At 41.0% G+C, this 23,513-nt stretch overlaps 1 protein-coding gene across 1 annotated transcript in view; it reads left to right on the top strand.

Moving 5' to 3' along the window:
- gli2a (GLI family zinc finger 2a) overlaps positions 1 to 23,513 on the top strand; it is an 86,923-nt gene that overhangs the window by 41,512 nt on the left and 21,898 nt on the right. The window contains exons 3-5 of the mRNA XM_058616879.1: positions 6,756 to 6,861; positions 18,102 to 18,301; positions 20,103 to 20,315. Of these exons, the coding sequence (XP_058472862.1) occupies positions 6,756 to 6,861; positions 18,102 to 18,301; positions 20,103 to 20,315 (519 nt within the window). The remainder of the gene's footprint in view (positions 1 to 6,755; positions 6,862 to 18,101; positions 18,302 to 20,102; positions 20,316 to 23,513) is intronic.

The following is a 23,513-nucleotide window of genomic DNA, read 5'->3' as shown; positions in this document are numbered from 1 at the left end:
TTTAATAATGGGAATATGTCACTGTTTTATAAGCAAAGTGATATTTTGCCTGGTAGTGTGTGTGAGAGAGAGAAAACTGATTTATGCTGTGGACCAAAATGACATTGAAATGCATAGTTTGCTTTTACTTACTTGTTTGACTTAATGTCGTAATGTGCCGCTAATCCCCACTCAGGCCAGGTGTTTCATGGTAGTCATTAGGCAGTGGTCCCCCCTGTGCTGCCGCTGGGTAAAAACCTGAGCAAATGACTTAGATTTTTCTGGTTTTTAGTTTTAGTTTAGTTAACTGAGTTCATAACATTTCACTAAAAAAGGAGCTTAAAAAATAAATTACAGTTCCAAATCATCCAAAGGTACGATTACTAACATTTTTGGAGCTAAAATCACCGATAAAACAATAGCCTCCCTGAGCTATCATGTGTCCCTTGGTACTGTGTAGAATTTAATATCACTGGCTAATGGCAACACAGGTGAGATAAAGGTCTTTGTAGTGCTCAGGCTTTAGAACAATTAGGGGAGGCAATGTGGCACCTCGTAGCCCAGGTGATGGATCATACTGGCGGCAGGTTCACACGGGTTGATGCTGAGACTAAGGAGTGATTGTCTGAGGCAGGCGCACAGATTTGACAGAGACTAATCACAGAGGAGAGGAGCCAGCTGGGTCTGAGCAGGTTCTGTAAACAGGCCCGGACAGCAGCAAAGGCAGAAACGGCCCGGTCGACTGCAGCAGCCCTGCAAGATAATACAACACTTCTGAGGGGGTAGGAGGGATGAGGGCGTCATGACAACGGGATATAAACAAAGGCCTGAGGGCCTGATAGAAACCTACTTGCAAGTGATCACTGGAAACTAATCATAGTTTTAACAGTTAATCAAATGACTATTTTTCAAGGTTCAGTTATCCAAAGTCCATGCTATTGTTACATCTGATAAGAGAACGTGTAAGACAAGACTGTTTGCTATGTAAGGGCAATGATGTCAAATGTGTGTTGTGGAACTGTCAGCATAGACTGCACTGATGCCCCTGCTGGTCTTTCTACCAGTGACCTGTGTTTTTCAGCATAAAACAACAACAATCAAAAAATATATTTATTTATTTATATTCTTATTTTTTTTAAAGTCAAGGTTCACTTCAGTTATCACTGTGTAATAGAGTTAAGGTGGGATGGTGCATTACCACACCACACACAGTCAAAACATGAATGACTTTTTATTGTAGTGCAAGGATGACAACTTGAACATGTGAATTGTCACCAAAATAAAGTATTTCAAATGACATTTGTGATTTGAAAGCGATATGTTGTTCAACCCTAATAAACACTATATGCCTCCGAATTCTTAGTCAACAAAGCTAATATTTATTTGAATGTGGAAATCAGTTATCGGCGTGTATTTCATTTTTTTTAGGCATGCACTGAAGTCACTGGAAGATATCCTTTAAAGTCACTCTGGATATTGTCTAATGGATTTCACACAACAGCTTTATAAGAGTATACCAGCCTATTCAGCTACATCAACTGCCTCATAGACATCTGACGTAAGCTATATTTGAAACACAAGTGTGATTCCCTCTTCTCAGTTCTGCAAAACATCGGTAGTCGTCCTCCCAGGGAACAAGTGTTTCATGTGTCACACACACTTTGCACAAGTTCATAGGAAATCATTTCCGTTCAAAGCAGCTCTTGTCATTACGTAGACCATTGGCCTCTGTGCCCAAAATCCCCCTATCAATAAGAATGTATCATTTTACCCTTCCCAGGGGCAGTTAAAAGTAAAGAACCGTGCTGTTAAGACTCTCTTTCATAGATGCTAGTGTTTTTTTCCGTGCTCTTCTGTAAGCCTCTAATCCCTCTGTCGCCATCACTTGCTCACATATTCGCCCGGGAGGAAGCGACATCTTGCGAACTAAACCTGCAGATTCCCTGTTGTGTGTGTGTGTTTGTACTGCAGGATTCTCCAGGATTAGGCTAAACATACACGTTTTATTAACCCCAGACATGACACTTGCCATGGTGTGACTTTGCAAGCATGATGTGAACACGTTCAGGGACTTTTTTTTTTTTTTTTCCTGTTCAATCTCAAAAGTTAATGTTAGTGTTTGTCTCGGCCACTTGCTGACTGAGAGGGAGCTGCGGAACAAATCAGTGTCTGTTTGTGTGTAATGGTGAATGTGCGAGAGTGTATGCATGCACATGAGCGTTTGTGTATAGCCGTTGGCACGGTGCTGTGTAGTTAGGACACGGGCCAACTTTTTCTGCTGGAATTTCCTGTCTGAATGGAGCACCCCCACCTCTCCCGCTCCTCGGCTCTGCTCTTCACTCTTTCTTTTTGCGCTCTCACTCTTGCCTGTGCTCTCTCTCTCTCTCTCTCTCTCTCAACACGACAAAGGCTTTTTTTTTTTTCCTGAAAATTATTCCCAGCCCGGCCTCTCAGGGCATTATTATTATCGTTGAGTACTTCCTCAAAGACATGAGCCCACTTCACTCTCCACTTCACCGTGGTCCTGATCTGGGGCTTCATTTGGACATAATGAGAGAGTACTTTTCCGTCTTCATTGCTCTGGAGTCACGAGGCTCGATGGGACCTTTGTTAACAGTGAACACCTGGCATTGTCTTTAGCGAAAGATCAAACCGGGGCTTTTTGATGCAAACAAAGAAAAAAAAAAAAAGACAAGATGTGGGACTCTCACTGCTGCTTGGTAGGATGTTTTTCACGTCTGGAGCCTGATTATGGGGGCTAAGGGGCAAAGACATGTTCGGTCTTTAAACAAACACGTTATGGGAGATCAGAAACAGATATAGTCCCCCAAAAAAACCCACCACCACTCAAAGGTTCCTGTGGGTTGGACTGATTCATGATATAAGATTACCCCCTAACACAAAAGCCCCTCAGTGTGCTGATTTTTGAGCTTTTGCCATGGTTTACAAAAGTAGATCCTCGAAGTAAAACACAAAATTACAAAGAACCTTCTTTGTAACAGCTAAGAACTCTGTATCAAGTTGTCCCATGCTTTTAATACAGTAGGTATATTCTGTATACACAAATATAAATACTTATGACGGACCAGAAAGTGACATTTGTGTAACAATAGCAAGCACTTCCTGTGTGAAATTGGGATTTTTGAAGTGGGGTTCTATGAGTTTTACCAGGAACTACAGAAACACACATTTTAGCCATTTAACTAAAGGTTCACTGAATAAAATCAATGTCAGTTTGAGTGTATGCTATCTTATCAACAGTCTATTCCAAGAGGAAACTGTTGTTAATGTTGCTTTATACACCACTTACTCCCTGCACTAAAGTCCATTGACAAAAGCAACACATTTACTTTGCCGGATATGGGATGTATTGGTCCACTGCTTCCCAGTAAGTTTGTTTAAATCTATGAAACAGAAGTCAGAAGGTAGCACAGTTGATCTTACTGATGGTGGAAGTAGTAGACGCGTGTTCTATGAGATACAAATAATCCTTCATTGGATTGCAGGTCTAACAGTGAAATAATCTACTGATTACATACACTTACGCTAACATATATTTTAATAGGGGAGCCTCGTGTTAAGTGGCTAAAATCAGTATTTTCAGTTCAGCCATGTTTTAACTGGGCTCACATTAACCTATCTTTATTCTATAAAAAAAACTATCCCTATAATTAAAATACACTATGGGCTGTATTGGTGAAGACATGTTATTTTTCGGGTAGTGGTGAGATGCTATAATGCATTGTAGAAACTGCATTTATCAGACTGCAGCATCCCAAGATGGGATTTTACAAAGTAAAGTTATTTAAGTAGCCATTTTATCTGCAGTAGTACTTTGTTATAGTTTTGCTGTTGTTGTTTTTTTCGTATGCCTTCAATATATTATACCCAGGATAAAGTAACCCTTCATACCAACACACCCAAAGGGGAACAGCAGATCAAGAAATAGAGGTGTGTGTGTGTGAGTCAATTGTCATAGTCATGTACCTTGGTGTAGCATAGTCATGTGTTCCCGCAGCCTAGGAAACAATACAGCTGTCTGGTTGATGGAAGGGCCTGTCCTGCCCTTATCACCCCCACATCCAGCAGCTGCAACTGGGGAATCAGCCTCTTGGGGGACTTGGTGTCATTTGTTTGTCCCCACTTTTACTGAACTTCAAGCAAAAAGTTCATGGAGGTTTTAATGTTTGCCACACAAACTATTTTAAAGTAGCCGGGTGTCTCTCGGGAAAAAAAAAATAAGAAATCAATACAAGAAGCCACTGTGGCTGGTAAAAGCTTATGGAAAAGTAGTTCATCATTTATTTTTGGAATAACTGATCTGTAATGCCAAAAATGTTTTATCTTATACCTGTTCTGTCCAGTTACTGTGCTGTCCTCACTTCCAGTGAAACCCGTCTTTGTCATTGTCTGACCTCCTTGTCCATTGCTTTTCAATGGAGGTGCACCAGGCAGCACAAGCAGAGGGCACCTCTCAGGAAAAGAAGATCCAACTTTGGCTCCACTCGTGAAACAAAGCTTGCACTGCTTTTCCCAGCTCTCACCCCCGCTCTCGCTCATTCACTCAGTGTCTAGCTTGGCTTTGTAACACGTAAGTTGACTCGGAATTGGCCGCCTGTCTCACACACAAAAGCCATGGAGGGTCACTGGCTGCGATCCAGCGGCATAGATCTCGATAGAGACACAAAGCTGTCGGCCCTCGGATCTCAAAGACTAGGAGACATGGGAGTGTGGGGCAGCACACAGAATTTTACAACTCACTTTGGTTTTAAAAGAGAGGATTCTTTTCTCTTTCTTCTCTCTCTCTCTCTCTGTATGTGTGTGTGTGTAATACCTTATTTGCTGGTAAACTCGTATGTTGTTCTTGATGGTCGCCTTTAATATCCTATTTTCTCTTAGCACAAACATTTCACTTTTAAATCTATTGTTGTTGTTGTCATATGGGAAACAATGAGTGATTAGCTAATGTTTCTTCATGAACAGATTCCACATCAGTCAAATGGGTAACAGTTGTCTGGTGCCTTCAGGGCAGCTCTCCTCTCCCAGTCATGTGTAATCCCATCAGAATTAACAAAGAACATCATGATGATGGCCTCAATCATAATAACAAAAGCCCCAATCAGGTTTAAGTCGCTGTAATGTCTGTTTTTGTAACTGGCATGGGCTAAAACAACACTCAGCTTTCTGCCGTCGCCTACAGGCACAGAATCCTGTTTCACCTTGTTTTCACGGCGCCGCTTACAGCGAAGGAAGGAAGGGCTATCCCTGAGGCACATCTCAAACAGGGAGGTGTTTCGAAAATGTAAACTTTCTAAGTAAATAAAGTATGATTGCTGTGATTACAGTCACAAACAATAACTGTTTAAATGTGATTATGTTATACACTGAACATTTTTCAAGATCAATTCCAAGCACATCTAAAAACAGAATATTATGTGTCAGTGATTGCAGACCTTTTTGACTATAAGTACTGGGCAGCAGTTGTCATAATTCAATTTAAAACTCACAAAATTCAATATTTACCCATCATCAATGCAAGACCTCGTCATCATATTGTATTTTTATGTGTGTGATTGGCATGCAGTGTCTTTATAGCATCCATAAATTCTTCTTAAGGGTTTTTCATTACCTGTTTCATCGAGTCAATATTTAATGTTTTATCTCAAATACATGTGCATAAATGGGCACAGAGCATTTGTCGTTTATGTAAGTAAACTGTTATCAAATGGAGGGGATGGGAAAGAAAAACGGCCAAACATATCATCTAAAAACATCAGCATCATATGTCATCATTGGCTGCACTGTTTTCTTAAGACCCACATTGGCCCAAAAAAGGAATATAAATTCCCATGTGATATGTAATAAAAAAAAAAAGGTTTAACCTTTTTTAACTGCTCTGCAGAGAAATGATGGAGAAACAGTGGAACTGAAATCAAATGGTGATTATACTTGATCTACGGTCTGTTAGCTCTGCTCGTGAAAGTGGTTTTTAAGACTTGAGACACAAGATTACCTATTTTTAAATAAAATGATCTGCATCACAGAGATAATAACTCTCACACTGGGATGATCTACTCTCACCTTTAACCTTGCTGGTCTCTCTGCTCGCAGGTCATCCCAACCAAAGAATCTATCTCTATCACTCTCTCTCATTCATTCTGCATCACAGGTTTCTTTGGGAGGAACTATGTGCGAAATATCAACTCAAATGTAGTTATTGTTTTATAAAGATGGAATACTGTGATTCAATCCCCCACTCCTGCTGAACAGACGTTGTTTTTGTCACACAGCTGGACAAGATGTCACTTGACTGGTCCCCTCCTGACCAGACCTCTGGCGTAAACTCAGTGTCCCCCCCCTGCCTTCGGTCCTTCCATGATTTCGTTAGCACGCTCAGTTGCTGTGATGACACACATTCATTAATGAAGATCAGCTGTGTTGTTCTAATGAGACTTCCCTCAAGCCTCCTGAACATTTATGGCAGGAAAGAGTGGATTTGTGCATTCTTTGTCTGACACATAAAAACACAGTCATTGTTGTGTGTAAAACCTGCTTTGGTCTCATTGGCTGGAGAGCGAAGCCATTAGCGAACATTCCTGGGGCGAAAAAGTCACAGACGGTGTAAAAAGGTTTCAATTACTGCTGCATTACAGGAACTGTAAAACAGCTCGGTTGCATTTCAGAGGAAGTGTCTTCTCCACCTCATGGTGATTCCCATCGCTCACTGCCTTTGTTGCTCCCAGTCTCACTGTTCCTTCTCTACTTTGCATTCACAGGTGCCCACCACCTCTTCCCGCCGTTTCACACACCGATCCCAATCGACATGAGACACCATGAGGGGCGGTACCATTACGAACCACACCCACTTCATGCCATGCATGGGTAAGTGTTATCAGGTTCCAATATTCAAATCCACTAATCCACTGCATTTTAAAGTCTCTGAAGCAAGTAAGCAGGGTAAAGAGTTTAAAATAAGGTAAAGTTAAGTACAATGGAGCACCATATTAGTTATTAAAATGCTAAAAGAAACTTTTCAACTGATTTTTCTTTATTTATTTCTTTTATAAGGATGATCTATCTACTTCCACACTCTAAGAAAGCGTGATAATTTAAATTTAAAGATCATCAAGCTGTTCACTATGTGCATTCAAAAGCATTACACACATTTACACTTATCGTGGAGCAGTAAGCTTCAGAGGCAACAGCCGTGGCCAGAAGAATCATGTTTTTGCTGCCAGCCCTATTCTTTTGAAACCCAACATCTCAATAACCGGCATTCATTTGGACTTGAAGATGGAGTTTGGGCTGATCAAAGATCGAATGTCGAGCTGAGTGTGCCCTCAGAACTTTTTGCTTTGTGACTGTGAAAACTCAGGAACACTTTGAGGAAATCCTCATAAATATGGCACAAGGAAGAACTAATAAGTTCTTGGTTACTGTCAGTTGTTTCCACGCTCAGTTAACAATTCATTCACTTAAAAATATCAAATTCCTTAAGCTGACAGAGCATGAAATGTGTCTCCTTTTCAGTCCTAAATTTTATAAAAAATAAAATTATTCTTCTGTGTACTGGCTTCATCTACTATTATTTACAGGTTTAACAATAGGTGGGAACAGTTGGGCATGCACAGAACGCCCAGGCTAGTTTAAGTCTGACTCTGGTACAACTGAACATACATATGCAGTATAGCTCAACTCCTATAGTCCTACATCATCTGGGTTTGTTAGTCAGCCTTTGAGAAATCTTTGTAGAATTTCAGTTAGTACAATTTCAACGTGTTTAAAAGTGTTGACCAACACAATATTTTTTTTTTGTGTCATGTAAACGTACTGTGTGACGTCACAAAACTTCCACAAAATACTCTAAATGCCTGGAGAAAAGTTTTGTTCTCTTACTGTAAATTTGGTTGGAAGATTTGGCTAAAAGGTCAAAGAACAATGTTTTTGGCCTTGTTGAATGTGATATTTGTTGTCATAGTGCATGTTATGTGAGTCTGGAAAAGAAAAATAAAGTCTACTGAAACTGTTGATCGGTGGAGACAAACAACCACCGGGCAGTAATTCAGCACTACTCCTCCGTGGTTGTCTGCACCAGTGCTGGGAACAGTTTCTAGCTCGAGCAAGAAAGTCTACTTCAAAAAACCTCAGAAGCAGATAAGATACACAGAACAGAAATCACACAGAGATGAAGAGAGACAGGCCACATTTCAGCAGCAGTACAACAGACTGTTTACATTTCCTTTTTTGTCTCCTCTCCTTACATTTAATGGTTTGAGACTTGGAAAAACTCTCTGGTGCCAGCATCACTCAAACATGAGGTGCTGTGCCAAGAGTCTCTAGTGGAACAAGAAACCCTAGTGAAGGACGCTCGAGCAATACTGATGCTTCACTTAAGCAGAAGTGGCAGCAATTTTATAGAATAACCTGTATGATGACAAACTTTATTATTGGTTGTTAAAGTGAAACTATGTCACTTTTAACTTTCCAGAGGATAAATAGGTTGGTAGATCTTGGTCTTGAACTTATTTTCTAACTCGACCTGAAAAGAAACACTAATACATTTTCTGTGGCATTACCATAAAAAAAAAGTGTGGCCATTCTAACATTGCCAGGCCTTCCCGTACTTCTTTATCTGAAATATTCAAATATGGGAAGGAAGGGAACCCACGGCGTAAGCTCAATAGTGGTTTTGTGAGAACTGTGCCGTTAAAATTTAAATTCAGCGAGATCAGGTGATATATAGCAGAGGCAGAGCTATTCATCACCTGCAAAGCAAGGAAACGAGTGGTGGGGGTTGTGGGCTGAGGATGCACCCAGTTTGTTTTTGATGAATGCGAATGCAACTCTGACGGCGTCCCCACTAATTCATCAAGACCTTGATCGGACTGTCTCTTCCCACAACCCGTGCCAAATTCACCTAATTACCGCACGTCATTGTTGCAGGGAAATTGAGCAGGGCAAGCAGTGCACGGTGCCTGGTGGCAGCACTTTGTCAATGGCCCGGTATAGCTGCATGTCTGCGTTGGACTTCGTGTTTGTGAGATTTGTTAACACCATATGTTCACACGTTCAGCCATCATCACTGTTTGTGTGTAACATAATGAGGTCTGGCGGTCACACCGCCACAGCTGTCATATCGCAGATCCTGCAGGACTCGCTGTTTTGTTCTCTGCTGTGCTCCTCAGCTAACAATGTAAGGAAATGGAAATGGATGAATTTTGGTTGTTGGGTTAGGTTACATTAATCAGGAAGTAGTTGTTAGTCTAGGTAAAGCCTGGTTACGAGTCCTTGTCTGTTTATCATATGTACATCCCATTTCTTGTGGACGTGATATCCCAAGAACGTCTTGAGGACATTCTTTGGCTCAAACGTTCTCTTGGACTTTAAGATGAAGCTATTTGATTTTGGTGGTCAGAGGTTAAGGCCATTGTGCCCTCAGATGTCAATTTCTGCCTTGTGAATGAAATATTTCAGTAAAGCTTAGAAGGATGTCTTTCAAATTTGTTAAAAAAAATTAATTGACATTACAAAATGTGTTTTATCTCGTCAAGGCTATGTCTAAGGAACACCTTGAGAGACAGGAATGGCTCGAAAACCACTTCTCCATGACCGACGCAATACTGATATCATAGCCTTGAGTATCTTCCAATACTGATACAGTCTTTTTACAAAATTACACTCATCTCTTTTGCTTTTTCCCCTCTTTCCTTTACCTTAAACTACAGTAAGAACACACAGCTCACATTATCATTGCAGGATGGGAAACATGCTTTTTTTATTCACATTTGTTCATGTGATATTTATTGAATTGTTTGTATTGCATATATTTATATGTTCACTAAGACTCAAATATGAAAAGATTTAGATAACAATTTGTTGCCTTGTGAGTGCATTACAATACTCTCCCTTTCCATAGTCACTGTTGTGGTGCTTGTCGGCAGTGATAAATACATATGACGTGGCCATAAAGTCATGCTATCGCAAGTCTGTCTGTGTGATGACTAAGTGACAAGATAAACAGACGCTGTAATTGTGCCACAACGTCTTCGCACGCATGTGCAGTTCTCACATGCTGGTTGCTCATAGGCATAACTTTTCTAAGGTTAATGGTAAAATTGTTTCTGACAGTAAGTGTTAAAATTGTTGCCATTGTTCCCAAAAGTCCACAACATGACCTTGAAATTGTCCAAGTAAGCAAAAGCAGAATATCTGCAAGTAATTCTTATATTCAAGATATGCTTGAAACAAATGACTTTATACTGTTAATGACATTTACCTTTACCATGGGACTGGGTTTCAGTCACTGGAAGACAATGCAACAAGTACATACTGAGACCCTTATATCAGAGGTTTTTCATTTTTTTGCTGTTGATAATTGGTATATATATGTATATATATATATATATATATACCAATTATCAAACACTTTATCCTCTCCCCGGGTTGTGGGTGGAGCTTCACAGCTGACATAGGGTGAAAGGCAGGATACACCCTAATAACATGATCATTTTAATCAATGAAGCTTATCACAGACCCTTGTACTATATCAGAACCCCGTATGAGAAACAGTGCTTTAAATCTTCCAGTGTTTTGTACTGTTATAGGCTACAGTGTGAGAAGGCACAGTGGTTTTACGTATGGATATTTTCCAAGCACATTTCCAAGATGCTTGATTCAGGATTTTAAATTAGCAACCTCCCAGCTGTGGTCTCCTTGCTTTTCACGAACTTAGCATACCAGAGGAGAAAAAAAATGCCATATCCCAACAGTCTCTGGAACACATTAGGAAAAGCCTCCCATGGGATGACAGTAGAACGTAGACATAGAGACAGCACTTAGATGATGTTTTGCTGCACATTGTGGAGTCAGGGCATCTCTGCAAAGCCACAGACCAGGAAAGCCAGCCACCATGCCAACATGTTTGACCGGGTAATTAGTATCCAAAATCTGGCCTTCCGTTCCCAGAACCTCAATGACAAATGCGACGGATGAGAAAAACAGATCCCCCGCTCATTCCACAGCCTGTATTTATGCTCTTTGGTGAGCAGTCGGGGTGCAAATTGCAGCACTGAAAAGTTGAAATATGCCCAAGGTTTTTGTGCGGCAGAGCTGTGGCCTACACCGCCCCAGTGCACAAACAGATGTGGTCCCACTCACCAGGCAGTCAGGCCTGTTCAAAGGGCCCACAGCACGGAATGTGTTGATTAAATACAGTTTACACATCAGCCATTTTGGTTGATGTTTTATTCCTGTTCATTGTTTTGGTTCCTTTGGCACTGAAAATGGGGGGGGGGGGGGGGTAGGGTGGGGGTCAATTCAGACTATTGGCTGTCAGTGTTTTTTTGACTGGCATGTTGTTATCATACTTGCTGTTTGTTGGCTTGGGGTTAGGCTCATCGTCCCGGCTAATGCCCCACCAATGCACAGCCAGGAATGTTGCTGAAAAGACAAGGGAGCTATTAATCAAAAGACTGTGAAGTTTCAAGTCAATGGCCTGATATGTTCACGGTGAACTGCACAGCCTCCGCATAATTTCCCCGCTCTCAAAAAGACCAAATGGTATGTGACAGCAGTGGAGCTGAATAATGGATAATTGCCCTGTGTATAATCCCTTCTCATTTAAGTATATTATCCTGTCGCCTGACATAGTTTCCCTGAGCCCCTCCCTTGTACACAGTCCTTGCTTCACAGGGAGTACAGTATCAAGTTGTGTCTAAATCCTCCGCATCCTCATCAGGGCCCCAAAAACAACCAAGGCAGGATCTTAGCATGTCCCCTGTGGGGTAGCGTGGTGATTTATCTTGATCGCCTTGGCTGCCCAGAAGTACAGAAGGGAGTGTGTCACATCATAATTCATCCCACCCTGAGCCAGTGGGGAAAATGCCAGAGGGGCAAATACTAACTTCTTGGTCAGTGAGGAGGGCATGGTAGGCAGGCGGGCCAGCAGAGAGGGAACTATATCACCTTTCCATGAAAACAGGTTATTTTGGCAGCGTCTTGTGGCAGTGAAACTGGATGACTTTTTACATTTGCAGAAAGACCCCAGAAGACTTAGTGATCACATCTACAACATATACATACAGCCTTATTATTCATCAACTGTTTGTGTCGATGCAGAATATGTACAGATGAGTGGGCAGAATCACAAAAAAAAAGTTGCTGAGTTTCATATGCTCATTTTTTTTTATTTTTTTTTTTTCAATTTTCCAATTTGATGTGCATTATATTTAATTTCAAGCTTCAGTTCAATTATTACTGTTTATGGATTCAAAACATGATGAAACTTTACCATACGACACATCACAATATGAACCACTCCCTATTAGGGCTGACTGATTATTATTGCAAAATAATTCACCAACTGTTTTGATCCCATGACTTTTTTGTTTTGTTTTCAGGTTCTTAAATGTTAATATGTTCAGATTTCTACCCTATGACAGTGAAATGAATATATTTTCTTTGAGGACAAAACAAGATGTATGCTGATGTCATCATTTTACATATTTTTTACATAATGCATTTTATAGATGAAACGATTGATCAACAATGAAGATAAGAATAAGTTACAGCTCTTCGGTATTCTAATGCTTGGATGAGAACATAAGGATATGAATTTCCAGTACAAAGAACAATTCAATATTGAACACATACATTATTTAATTTGCTAAATGACATAGCACTACATTACAGATTCACGTGAGATTAACTATCTGTTGTACTCCAAGATTTATATTAAGCTGAATGATATTTATGAAATTATTGATCAGTGACAACAAAACAACAACCTGCCTACTGTACCTAGGGCTAAGGCGTTAACTTGCCATGAACTAGCTCATACAAAGGGCTGCCACACTCAAATGCCTGAAGGTTGAAGTTGTTATGGCTGTTGTGAGTGTTGTGAGTTAAGAGCCTGCTAACGTGTGCTGTAAGAGGGAGTGACGATTCATGCTTTAAGAGCGCTTCATCTAAAAGGGAAATGTCCTCTTTTCAACCCTTAACCCTGCACACCTGGTCAACCACTGCAAAAAAAGTGTGCATGCGTGTTGGTTTTAATCAAATTGTTGGGCACCATAGGTAAACTACCATAGATTACAGAAATGCTTTGACACATAATACGGAAATCATTTTAAAAAATTGGTTATGACAACAGAGGACAGGATGTTGTCAGGTCATCCATTCATCTGTCCATCTGTCCCATTCTTGTGATTCTATCTCTTTTTCTCTGAAACTTATTGACAGAACCTCTTCACTTTTGGCACAGATATTCACTTGGATTTAAGAGTGAAGTGATTATATTTTGGCTTTTAGGCTTTGTATATTATCTTAAGAAAGCGTTGAGAAAATCACTGGGTGGTGATACTATTATCTTGGTTGCGGTTATTGATACTGCTCTGGCTAAAACATACAAAGAGAGTTGGTAGAACTGAATTTTGGAACAGCTTAGCACCTGTGAACAAAGCTGCAACCTGCCCCTGCCACCAGCCTAATGTACGTGCTCTCTGGTATGCACCTACTCACATGATTACGTATATTCTCAACAAGCTGTACCATGTCCAGATCACTTTTTCTCACCACAGAGTTTTAGCAATGGAACAACACAGAGTGTGTAATCACACAGTACAGAACATGGAGACAAATAGCAATTACCTCGTTGAAAGGATGTCATCCTCTGACTCAATGCTGCTCATCCTTCTCTCTGCCCCTATTTCTCATCAATGACAAAGTCCTGGAACTGTTTTCCCGCATTTCTAACAGAGCAGCCACCCATCATGCTCAGGTATGATAGAGGTTTCTTGAAATGGCAGCTGCAGTTTAAGAGACGAGGTCCTCCCAGGACTCTGAGGCCCAAGGAGAGCTTCCCATCTAACCCCTTTGAAGACACAGAGACTTCAAGTAACATCTTGTCAGAGAAAGAGTGGATTGACAAAGCTTCAATAATGCTCCCAGTCAGACAGGACTGTTATTTGCCATGCCCGGCAGTTAATTTCCCCTCATGTTTAAGGTCTCATACACAGTTGTTTGAATGATATACAGCTATGCAACTGGTTTAAGGAGGTGGAGCGCGGGACATGGGCATGCTGTGTCAGAGAACTGCAGGTTGCAGTTCAATGCCTGCAGGCACATGGTTAACCCGTCAATAAAACTACAGATTAAGAGGTTGGTTGTGGGCGGATGAGATAATGCATAATTGGAGTAAAATATTCAGGAAAATATGAATCAGTATTTACACAATTCACCACCAGAATGGTTGTAAAATGAGACTGACTCAGTTCTTGAAGAATGCCAGCCACTGCCGTGGACCTACAGTAGTATTAATGGCTTTATTTGTGCAGTAAAGTAAAAATACTCCAGCAGCCTGAGGTAGTAAACCCATCACAGGAGGAGCTAAAGTACCCAGAGAAAACAAAACATGCAGTCACACCCTGGTTGAACCTGAATCTGAAATGTTGACCCTTGTGTGTCACTGTTGTAATATGGTACCAATTGATTCATCAATAAACGATGAAACATGCAGGTGTTTCTAATAACGTTCTTCTCAAACACGAAACGGTTGCAGCTTTCGCTAAATGCTGGGAATCCCAATGTGCAGTTACTTTATTGAGCTTTGATTCACTCAATGTGATAAGAAAGCGAGGCATCATCCGTGCCAGTTAACCCAGACAGTCCTTCAGTAAATCACCCAAGCACTAATCTGAGGAGGCACTGCCAAGATCTCTGTATGCTGTTTAGAGGGAGACCAAGGGAAGTGTGTTTTTGTGTATGGAGCGTCTGTTTCTTCTCACTTCTTCCCTTCTGCTGAAAACAGAGAGCTCTTTATGGTTGTTTGTAGGGGAAGAGCGGACCTGACGGCAGAAAATTGGCCCTCAGACAAGGCTAGCAGTCTGCAGGCACTTACTGGAAATGGAGCGAGGTACGGGCTCTGGGTTGGTTGGCTCAACCTGAGCTGGGCAGGGCTGAGCTGAGCCGGGGGCAGGTTGGCGTCTGCACACAGGACAGTGAAAGAGAGACTGAGCAAGGAAACTCAAGGGAGGATGGTGTGCAGAAATCCTGCCAAGCATGCTCGCCAGGCTTGTAACTACAACCTGCAACAGACACACTCATTTCAGCAGTCAAATGATTTGCCCATCACTTTTATCAGATGTTTACTGGTACAGCCTCAGCATTGTAAAAGCATGCATTCAAAATCCAGATTTTTTTCTGTCTGTCCTCAATTCAAATTCATTCTTTAATCTTCGAACCTTTATGTGGAGGATAAAGTTCCATAAAGGCCCATCACAGGGCCAGGTCAATTTAGAGAGTCCATCTGCATGTTTTTTCTTAATGTGGAAGGAAATATGGAAATTCCACACAAAAAAAGTTCCTTGGTCAGACCAGGATCTGGACTGGTGACCTTCTTGCTGTGAGGCACCAATGCTAGCCACTGCATCATCATGTGTCCCCTCAATCCAAAGTTATATTACAAAACAAATAACTCTGGTTTCGATTGTTTTTCTACTCCTACTACTTCTGTCTTGTAGATATTTTCTACTGGATCAGTAGATTTTGCCAAAGATGCAGGAATACGGCCTAATATTGTAGACTGTTGTCTGATGTGTGCGCCAGTGAGTGCATGCAAGTTTCTTTGACATGATGACAATATCTACAATTTAATGACCTCAAAAGTTCAACAGAGTCAGAGCTGCATTTAATTGTCTAATTAATTATGTTAATTATATTCCTTAAACCCTTTTCTACAAACACACATGTTTTTGCAGCTCTTAGGACACTGCATTGACTTCCATTCATTTGGACAGTCTAAACAAACACTATCCCTAACCTTAACCATAACCACTTAATTCCATAATCCTAAACTTACCCTAACCACAATTCAACCTGTAGCCCTTAACTTTTCTCTCAGAAATTAGGTTCTGCCTCAGTAGGACCAGGTTTTGGTCTCATTGTTGACTACTTGTCTGGTGTTTAAACCAGAACAAGTCCTATAGAGGTAACAAATGCAAGTATACACACAGTATTCCCAGCATGCAGTTGATGCTGCCAAGAATCAAAACCACACATATAAACACTCATTTGTTCACAGCGGTCATCGAGCCGCTTAAGTGGTAGCTTTCGCGGCGCTTTCTCTCGCAGACTCATAAAGGCGACATATTCCCTTTTATTATATTTTTAATTGCACTGCATTATTGTGTGCAACTCTGAAGCAAGTGGAGAAAAAGTATGTTTAATTACTAACGATACATTACTACTCGTGTGACACAGACTTTTATTCAGGGTTAAATAATGAACTTTTTTAAAATCAAAATGTAAACAATCAGAATGACACTCAGCATACATGGTAATCTTTAAATATGTGACCTAAATTTTACAATTTAGGTTAAAATAAGACTTAAAAATAAGATAACGCCATTAAAAATGTGAATTCTAAGCATTTTTAGCATTTTAAGTTTTAATCCTAAATGAATCAGGCTCACTGTGTGCGGTCCTTGTACTGCTGACAGTACAGTGAGTCATTAGTCTGGTCATGACTCAGGGTTTATCCCATTTAATGGCTACTGTACTTCCTTATGATCTCAGAGAATAATGTAACTGTAACATGTCTTTGAGCCTGCTTTAGTGTGTATTGAACTCATTACCACATAACAGTGATCAAGTTTCAAGATCCTAACAAAGATTCCAGATCCTTCTTCTTCTTCACACTTGTGACATCATCTGACTATGACGCTTTCTTTCCTTGGGGTCAAATTATCTTGAAGGCCAAGTCCGACCGTAGAGCATAGTTTAAACTTGAAGGCCACATAAATTCAGCCTTGTCATAACTTCTCCCGCTTCAGTGCCCCTGTGACAGCTGAATTTCTACCAGGTGTTCCTGCCACACACTGAGGGAGCAACAGGCCACTTATCAGAGCTGAAGTGCACCAGGTTGACATAAAGAAAGTATGGCCCCGTTCAAAGGGTTGTGCCAGCGCCGGCGACCAGCAGACGTTTTTATCTAGAGTTCAACCCCTCGGGCCTTGGGAATTACAACACCCACTTGTCTGTGTTTTTGCAAGCAGAGCTGGTAATTACATCCCACAGATGACAAGTTTGCTGTATAGCCTGGAGTGACCACCAGGCTGTTGGAGACTCTCTTTTTCGCTTACAATAGCCACAAGCTCTTGATAACATTTTTGGAGTGTCAAGTTACAGTTTTTGCTACTCACGCAGATAAAGAGAGTGTCTGCAGTGGGTCTCATCTTGTGTAGCTTGAGGGGTTTTAGAGCAAGGTGAACAAAAGGAGGTAATTATGTATTAGCTGTGGGACTGAGTAAAGTAAAGGGTGTGAATGGATTGAGAAAGTACAGTGGAAACAGGCTTGTCTAGGGGTATATCACTGAAAATCACTCAATAACGATGCAGGTAAGGTCTGGATTGTACCCTCTGTGTGCCTATGTTTGCTCAGGTCCTGTGATATAAATTTAGTCACTGGCATATTTCCACGGTTGTCCACACAGACCCCTACAGAAAAATATGGTAACCATAGACGCTTGTTTGAGGTTATGCGAGGAGGTTCATTTGTACCCACACTCTAAGCACTTAAGAGTACAAGGACATACAAATGAGGACAAACCCCTCGTGAGAAATCACTGTGACTGGAATGGAATTTGAGATCGATTTTTAGTATGAAGTTAGCATAACTCTCCACAAACTTTACTAGGTTATGGTCATTTTAGGAAAATATCTGTAATGTTTACGAAAATAAAGACCTACACCTATATTATGGATAGTAGCAATTTACGAACAAATTACTAAAACTGTCTGCAACCAATGGCGCCACAAATATTGAAATGGAAAGAAACAATAAAGACCATGGAAAGAAAAACACGCATAATATGGAATGGCAACTTGTATACCTGAACATTTCTTTATAAAAAATAGTTGAAAATTAACTTTTGGGTTAGAAATAAACAAAGTCTCAATAAAAAAACAGAAATATAAATGGAAATGGAGAAAAATGCCAGGCCTAATCAACATAAACAAATCATGGTTTCGGCGGTGAATTGTGGGGAGGGTTTGATGGAATGGGTTTATTCCTCCTTGAATTATTTACATACCAATGTCTGATTTCTTTGATTTCCTCTCCACAGACCTCCAGGACTGACAGGCAGTCCAGTCATCTCAGATATTTCCCTCATCCGTTTATCACCCCATGCCGGAACGGGCGAGTCACCGTTTAGCCAACCACATCCATACGTCAGTCCCCACATGGAGCACTACCTGCGCTCAGTGCACGGAAGCCCCACACTGTCCATGATCTCCGCTGCGAGGGGACTGAGCCCCGCTGAAGGTGAGTTTTACCCAACAGTTATTCGGATGTTGACTGTAACCGTAATCTCCACAAATGTTGATGGCAATTAAAGGCAATGACTTGGATTGAACATTGGGAGGGTAAAAAAATAATAATTAAGCCTACCTTCATTGTTAAGCAATGATTCAAAGACACAAATCACACAGTAGTAGTAACAGGACTAGTGTCACTCCTGAAAGACCCCTGTTAAAAAGACCGTCTCAGTTATGGATTGGTGTGGTGGAACTTGTTATTGTGGTCATTTTTTTAATGTGTGAAAACAAACAATCTACTGCTATGCACCAAGATAAAAATAAACAGGTATAGAGATAGACTTATTATCACTATTTCAAATATTAGTTAAGCATTTTGTGGTAATGTTAACAGCATCAGTCTACAAAAATAGTCTGCAGATACTGTACACGTAATTATGCAGACACATTGTCAATGTTTACCTGCGGCCAATGATGGGAGATTATTTTTCAGCTCCTAGTTCTTATTTTGTGGCGGGGGGTTTGCTCCATATAACAAATAAATCATTAAAACTAATTTAATTTTTGATTTTGGACAAAATAAAACAAAATAAAAGACCCAATCGAACAATCGTCATTTTGAGATATGGGAAACACAGACATGTGTTGAACATGATTTGATATTGGATGGATCAAAAAACATTTTTTATACAGTTTAATTGATTATTAAAATAATAAATAGTTGCAGCCCTAATACCAAATCTATTTACTTTCAACTGCAGTGTTCCTTTTGCTGAATTTGCTGAATGAAACCAGTGTAACTTTGATTTAAAATAAACCAGTGGGAGTGTAGCTGCTTCCTTTTCATGCCTCTGTGTTCAGAAGTGAGGTCACACACATTCAAACACTCAGACACAAACTCTGCGGTGGTAGTAATGTGACCTGGCGGTCGTGGGGAAACCAAAGGAACATGACTGGGTCACTGCTGTTGCTCCGCCATGGCTTCATAGGTTCTGATGGATTGAGGTTTTTAAACATGTGCTCATACTGTTATATAGGTCTATTTTGCACTCCCAAATAAGTCTCTTGGCCCCCAACCAGTGATACCAACCTTGACTCCCACAACCAATAACCAGCATCAGCCTGTACATCTATGCCTGTATGTTGTTGTATGAGGTACTAATACATGGTCAACTTTGACTGCACTCTGTTAAGACATGGAAGCTTGCTTTGAGTGAAAACATGCCTGCCAGTGGAGACACAAGGAAACAGATTTTAGCAATTTAACAAACTAATAAATCTAATTATATCATTGCCAACTTAAGGCTACAATCTTAAGAATTTGCTTCTGGTTCGGCTTTGAAAATCTCTCAATCTTCTCAATCTGTGATTTTACATCATGGCACACAGGAGTTGAGGATTCACTGCTTCCTCCATCAATAAGTAAAAATGTGTTATTTGAGGGATTTGGGTGTTTGAAATATTTAGTTTGGACTTACCTAAGTGACACAAAACCAGTAGCTCCATGTGTCAGCCTGAGCTAAAAACACTGTTTTGTTTCTGCATACTTTGGTACTCTGGTGTGGGAGAGTGAGCAGTTTACAAACTTAAGTTTCTTGTTGTACAATACAGTGTCAAAAAGTGTTTTTAAGATATGGTATATTTAAACAGGCATATATTTCATTGTTATGTGGCAAAATCAGTTTTTCCTCGTGTCCTCACTGACTATATGTCAGTACACTTTGAGGGTCCATAAAATGCTGTGGTCATACTGATGAGGCCAAGAAGATAAAATTGACCTGTTCTCCATCATCTGTCTTCTGCTTCAGTGACCCATGAACACTTGAAGGACCGCGCCCTGTTCAGCCTTCCCCCTCCTCCACCAGGAGCCAACCCCACGGAGTACTACCACCTGATGGCCAGTGCCACTCAGCGAAGCCCCTACGGTGACCTCCTGATGCAGAGTGGCGCCGCAGCAGCGGCGGCGGCAGCAGCAGCCGCAGCGGCCGCTCATCTGCCTGACTATATCAGCCCTATGGATGGTGAGCAATATTTTAAAGAACCACTTTTTAATGTGTTTATTGTCCCACTCTCACACTGCTTGATGCATAGGCTGCAACCAATGCCTTCTCTCTGATTACAGAATTTATAGCATGCTGAATGTGATTATTCGTCATTAAATTATTCATTGCCACAAATTCAACCTACCTTAGCTTTAATATGCTTAAAACCTATCAAATTCAAGAGCTTTGTTAGCCTGAGATTAGCAAAGTATTGTTTAAACTTTACTGACTACATTACATGTCATTAAGCAGACGCTTATATCTAAAGCGACTTACAAGGGAATTGAGTACAACCTGCCGGGGGTTGAGTTGAACTTGCGACCATGAAGTCTTTGGCACATACTGTGGAGTGGCTGTATCTCGCCCTTTGTTCTCAGCATCAGACATGCTGATACCATCCTGTTATTCTTCTTGAGGCATTTTTGTGGAGGAGTTAGCCACATCAAACATAGTGGAGAGTTCTGCACTTTAATGTAGCATGGGGTCCACAGCTTGATGTTGGGGGGGGGTGTACATAAATACAATTCCCTGGGGGACAGGACCTCATAAAACCACATTAGCATAGAGTATCTCATGCTGGTGGTGTTCCAGGTGTGCTACTGAAAAAATGTCATATTTGCTCCTGTCAGCTACAAAGTCACATTTCTGGATAATGTGCAAGTGAGTCCTTGTAAAAACACAACAGGAGAAGCCCTGGATAATTCACAGTGGGCATACATGTTACAGTATATGCTCAAGCCAGGCTCCACCCCTTGCCTGGATGCTACCGGGAATCTCCTGCCATGTGTGAAAGGCAAACATGTCTACAAAAGTGGGTTGAGGCATTTTCTGGAGTTAATTAAAATGGCTTAACTATAAAAGGGCAGAAAAAATGGTTGTTGTTTCCATGAAATAAGGTCTAATCTTGACTAATGTATATATAAAAGGCTTAACCTGTGCTACAAAAACCAAACAAGTTTTAATTTTTAAAATACTCAACACCCTCATCTATACTCAAATAATGGCATGACTCTTTAGTATGAAGCTGTGCTGTTTATCCTGCAAATAATCCACGCTTAAGTTTTGTTAAAAATATTAATGGATTTATGGAACTGAAATGTTAGTCTCCTCTATGCTACAAGGCTTTTATTGGGTAAGGAAGGCCACAGCCACACAAAAGCATTAACACTCAGGCAAATGCGCAGAAAAACTTGTATATGTGTACACACAAACACACAGAGACCAGCCTGTTCTTTCATGCCAATCAGAAACTCGGCCCTCAATCAAAACCACGCTCAAGCACCGTGAAACACGTCTGATTTCGGCAGCAAAATGTGTCCAAGAAACTTTCGGCCTTCGTGAATGGGGGAACAGAAAGCGCACAGAGAAGAAAACTGTCCGTGAAAGTCGGCCTTTTTAATGCCTGATAATCAAATACTCCGCTTGGCTCTGACACCTGCCTCGCTTTTTCTTTTCATTCAACCCAACCACAGCCCACAGAAAATACAAAACAGCCACTTTGCTTTCACAGTGTTACGCTCTCCAAAGTCGCTGCATGACACCAAAGCAGCCATCCTCATGCACAGGTAGGAAAACACAACAGGGAAAGAGAGTGAGAGAAGAAAACCAAAACAGAAATGTGATTCCTTTGCAATTCATCTTCTTACTGACCTGAATCACTTTGGTAAACACAACAGAGGCACTGAGAGTGTAAAGTAGGGGTTTTTGGGAGGGAGCTTACAGAAATGAAGGGAAATGCCTCCCAACTTTTTTCTTCTCCACCTCTAGCCACCTCAGTGACCGCCGCTGTACTGCCTTGCCCACACTTTGTTTGGGGAAGTTATTTACTCAAATAGCCACAACCCCCCCCGACCTACCCCCACTTGCACTAAAGCACTAAAGTCCACACTCGCTGCCGCCGTCCCAGCAGCAGCATTTATTTAGTGTTCTGCCATGCTGTGAGTGATGTGGTCAGCTGTTGGCCAGTGCGGAGGCTCTTCCATCGCAGTCTCCAAACACAAGGCCTATATTGACCGAGGAGACCGACTAATGGTCATCGTGGGCAGCCATGGCCAGAATCAAAGGCCTTATTTACTGCCATAGCTTGGGAGGAGGAGAAGGAGGAGGAGTAGCAGAGGTGGCAAAAATGTGCTTTATCCCTTAATGTTAGTTTTGGATGGCAGTGCAGATAAAACCCATAATAAAAATCAATTTATGCACCAGTACTCGACAGACCCACCGCAAGAACTGGGAGTCCTCAGTGAACCCATAGTATGGCTTCTCACCCGCCTTCTTCTCACTCACTGTTTTCCCATCTGGATAGTGAAATGTAAGGCGTTATGGTTGAACACTGAGTGCTGCTGTACGATGCGTGCTGGTGGAAAACTTGCACGCGTCACTCAAGGTTTTCTGACATAAGTGTAGGTTTTACTGGACTACTTGTGGATTATTGAACACTTAAAAACAAATAATATTTCTCAAGTACGTGAGGAAGAAAAAAGCTTTTTTTTTTTTATTTCCCTGGTTAAACATAAAGTTACCCAGCCATGTAATAGTTGGATTGTCTATCGATTATCCATACGCTGTTTGCTAGATTTTTTCCTCCATATGATGTTCTATATCTTGTCACCAACAGTTTTAAAGGTCTTTATGAAAAGCATGGAAGCTCTTAAATCAAGTTTCCTCTTCTTCATTATCTTTTGGCTTCTCCCTTTAGGGGTCACCACAGTGGATCATCTACCTCCATCTTGTGCTTTCCATTGTCTCCTCTTTTGTTACACCAACTGTCCTCAAGTCCTCCTACACAACATCCATGAACCGTCTCTCTGTGTTCTTCTACTTTGTCTAATATAATCACTGGTACTTCGTCCTATGCTGCCTTGCCACATTCTTCCCTGGCATCACTTTGCAGTCTCCTGTCTCCTTCAAATTGCATCTTAAACAAACCTGTTGTCCAGTGTTGACCCAGGATCAATACATTATCATGTTTTTATCTTTAAATCCAACCCTCAGAGTCACAACATATTTAAGTACATTTTGATAACAATAATGTTGTTAGAGGTCGGACAGTGGATTTCAAAGGTTAATATTAGGTTATGTAATGGCTGATGATCTTTTAAATGCAGATATTTTGAGCAAAAGAGGCCCTCAGATGATCGGGTATGGCCTAATTGGCTCTTTTATGTCCAAATTCTATCC

The sequence above is a fragment of the Solea solea genome, chromosome 2 (genome assembly GCF_958295425.1).
Source record: "Solea solea chromosome 2, fSolSol10.1, whole genome shotgun sequence".
Lineage (NCBI taxonomy): Eukaryota > Metazoa > Chordata > Actinopteri > Pleuronectiformes > Soleidae > Solea > Solea solea.
The sequence above is the reverse complement of the archived record's forward strand: the minus strand, read 5'-3'. Positions and strand labels throughout refer to the sequence as shown.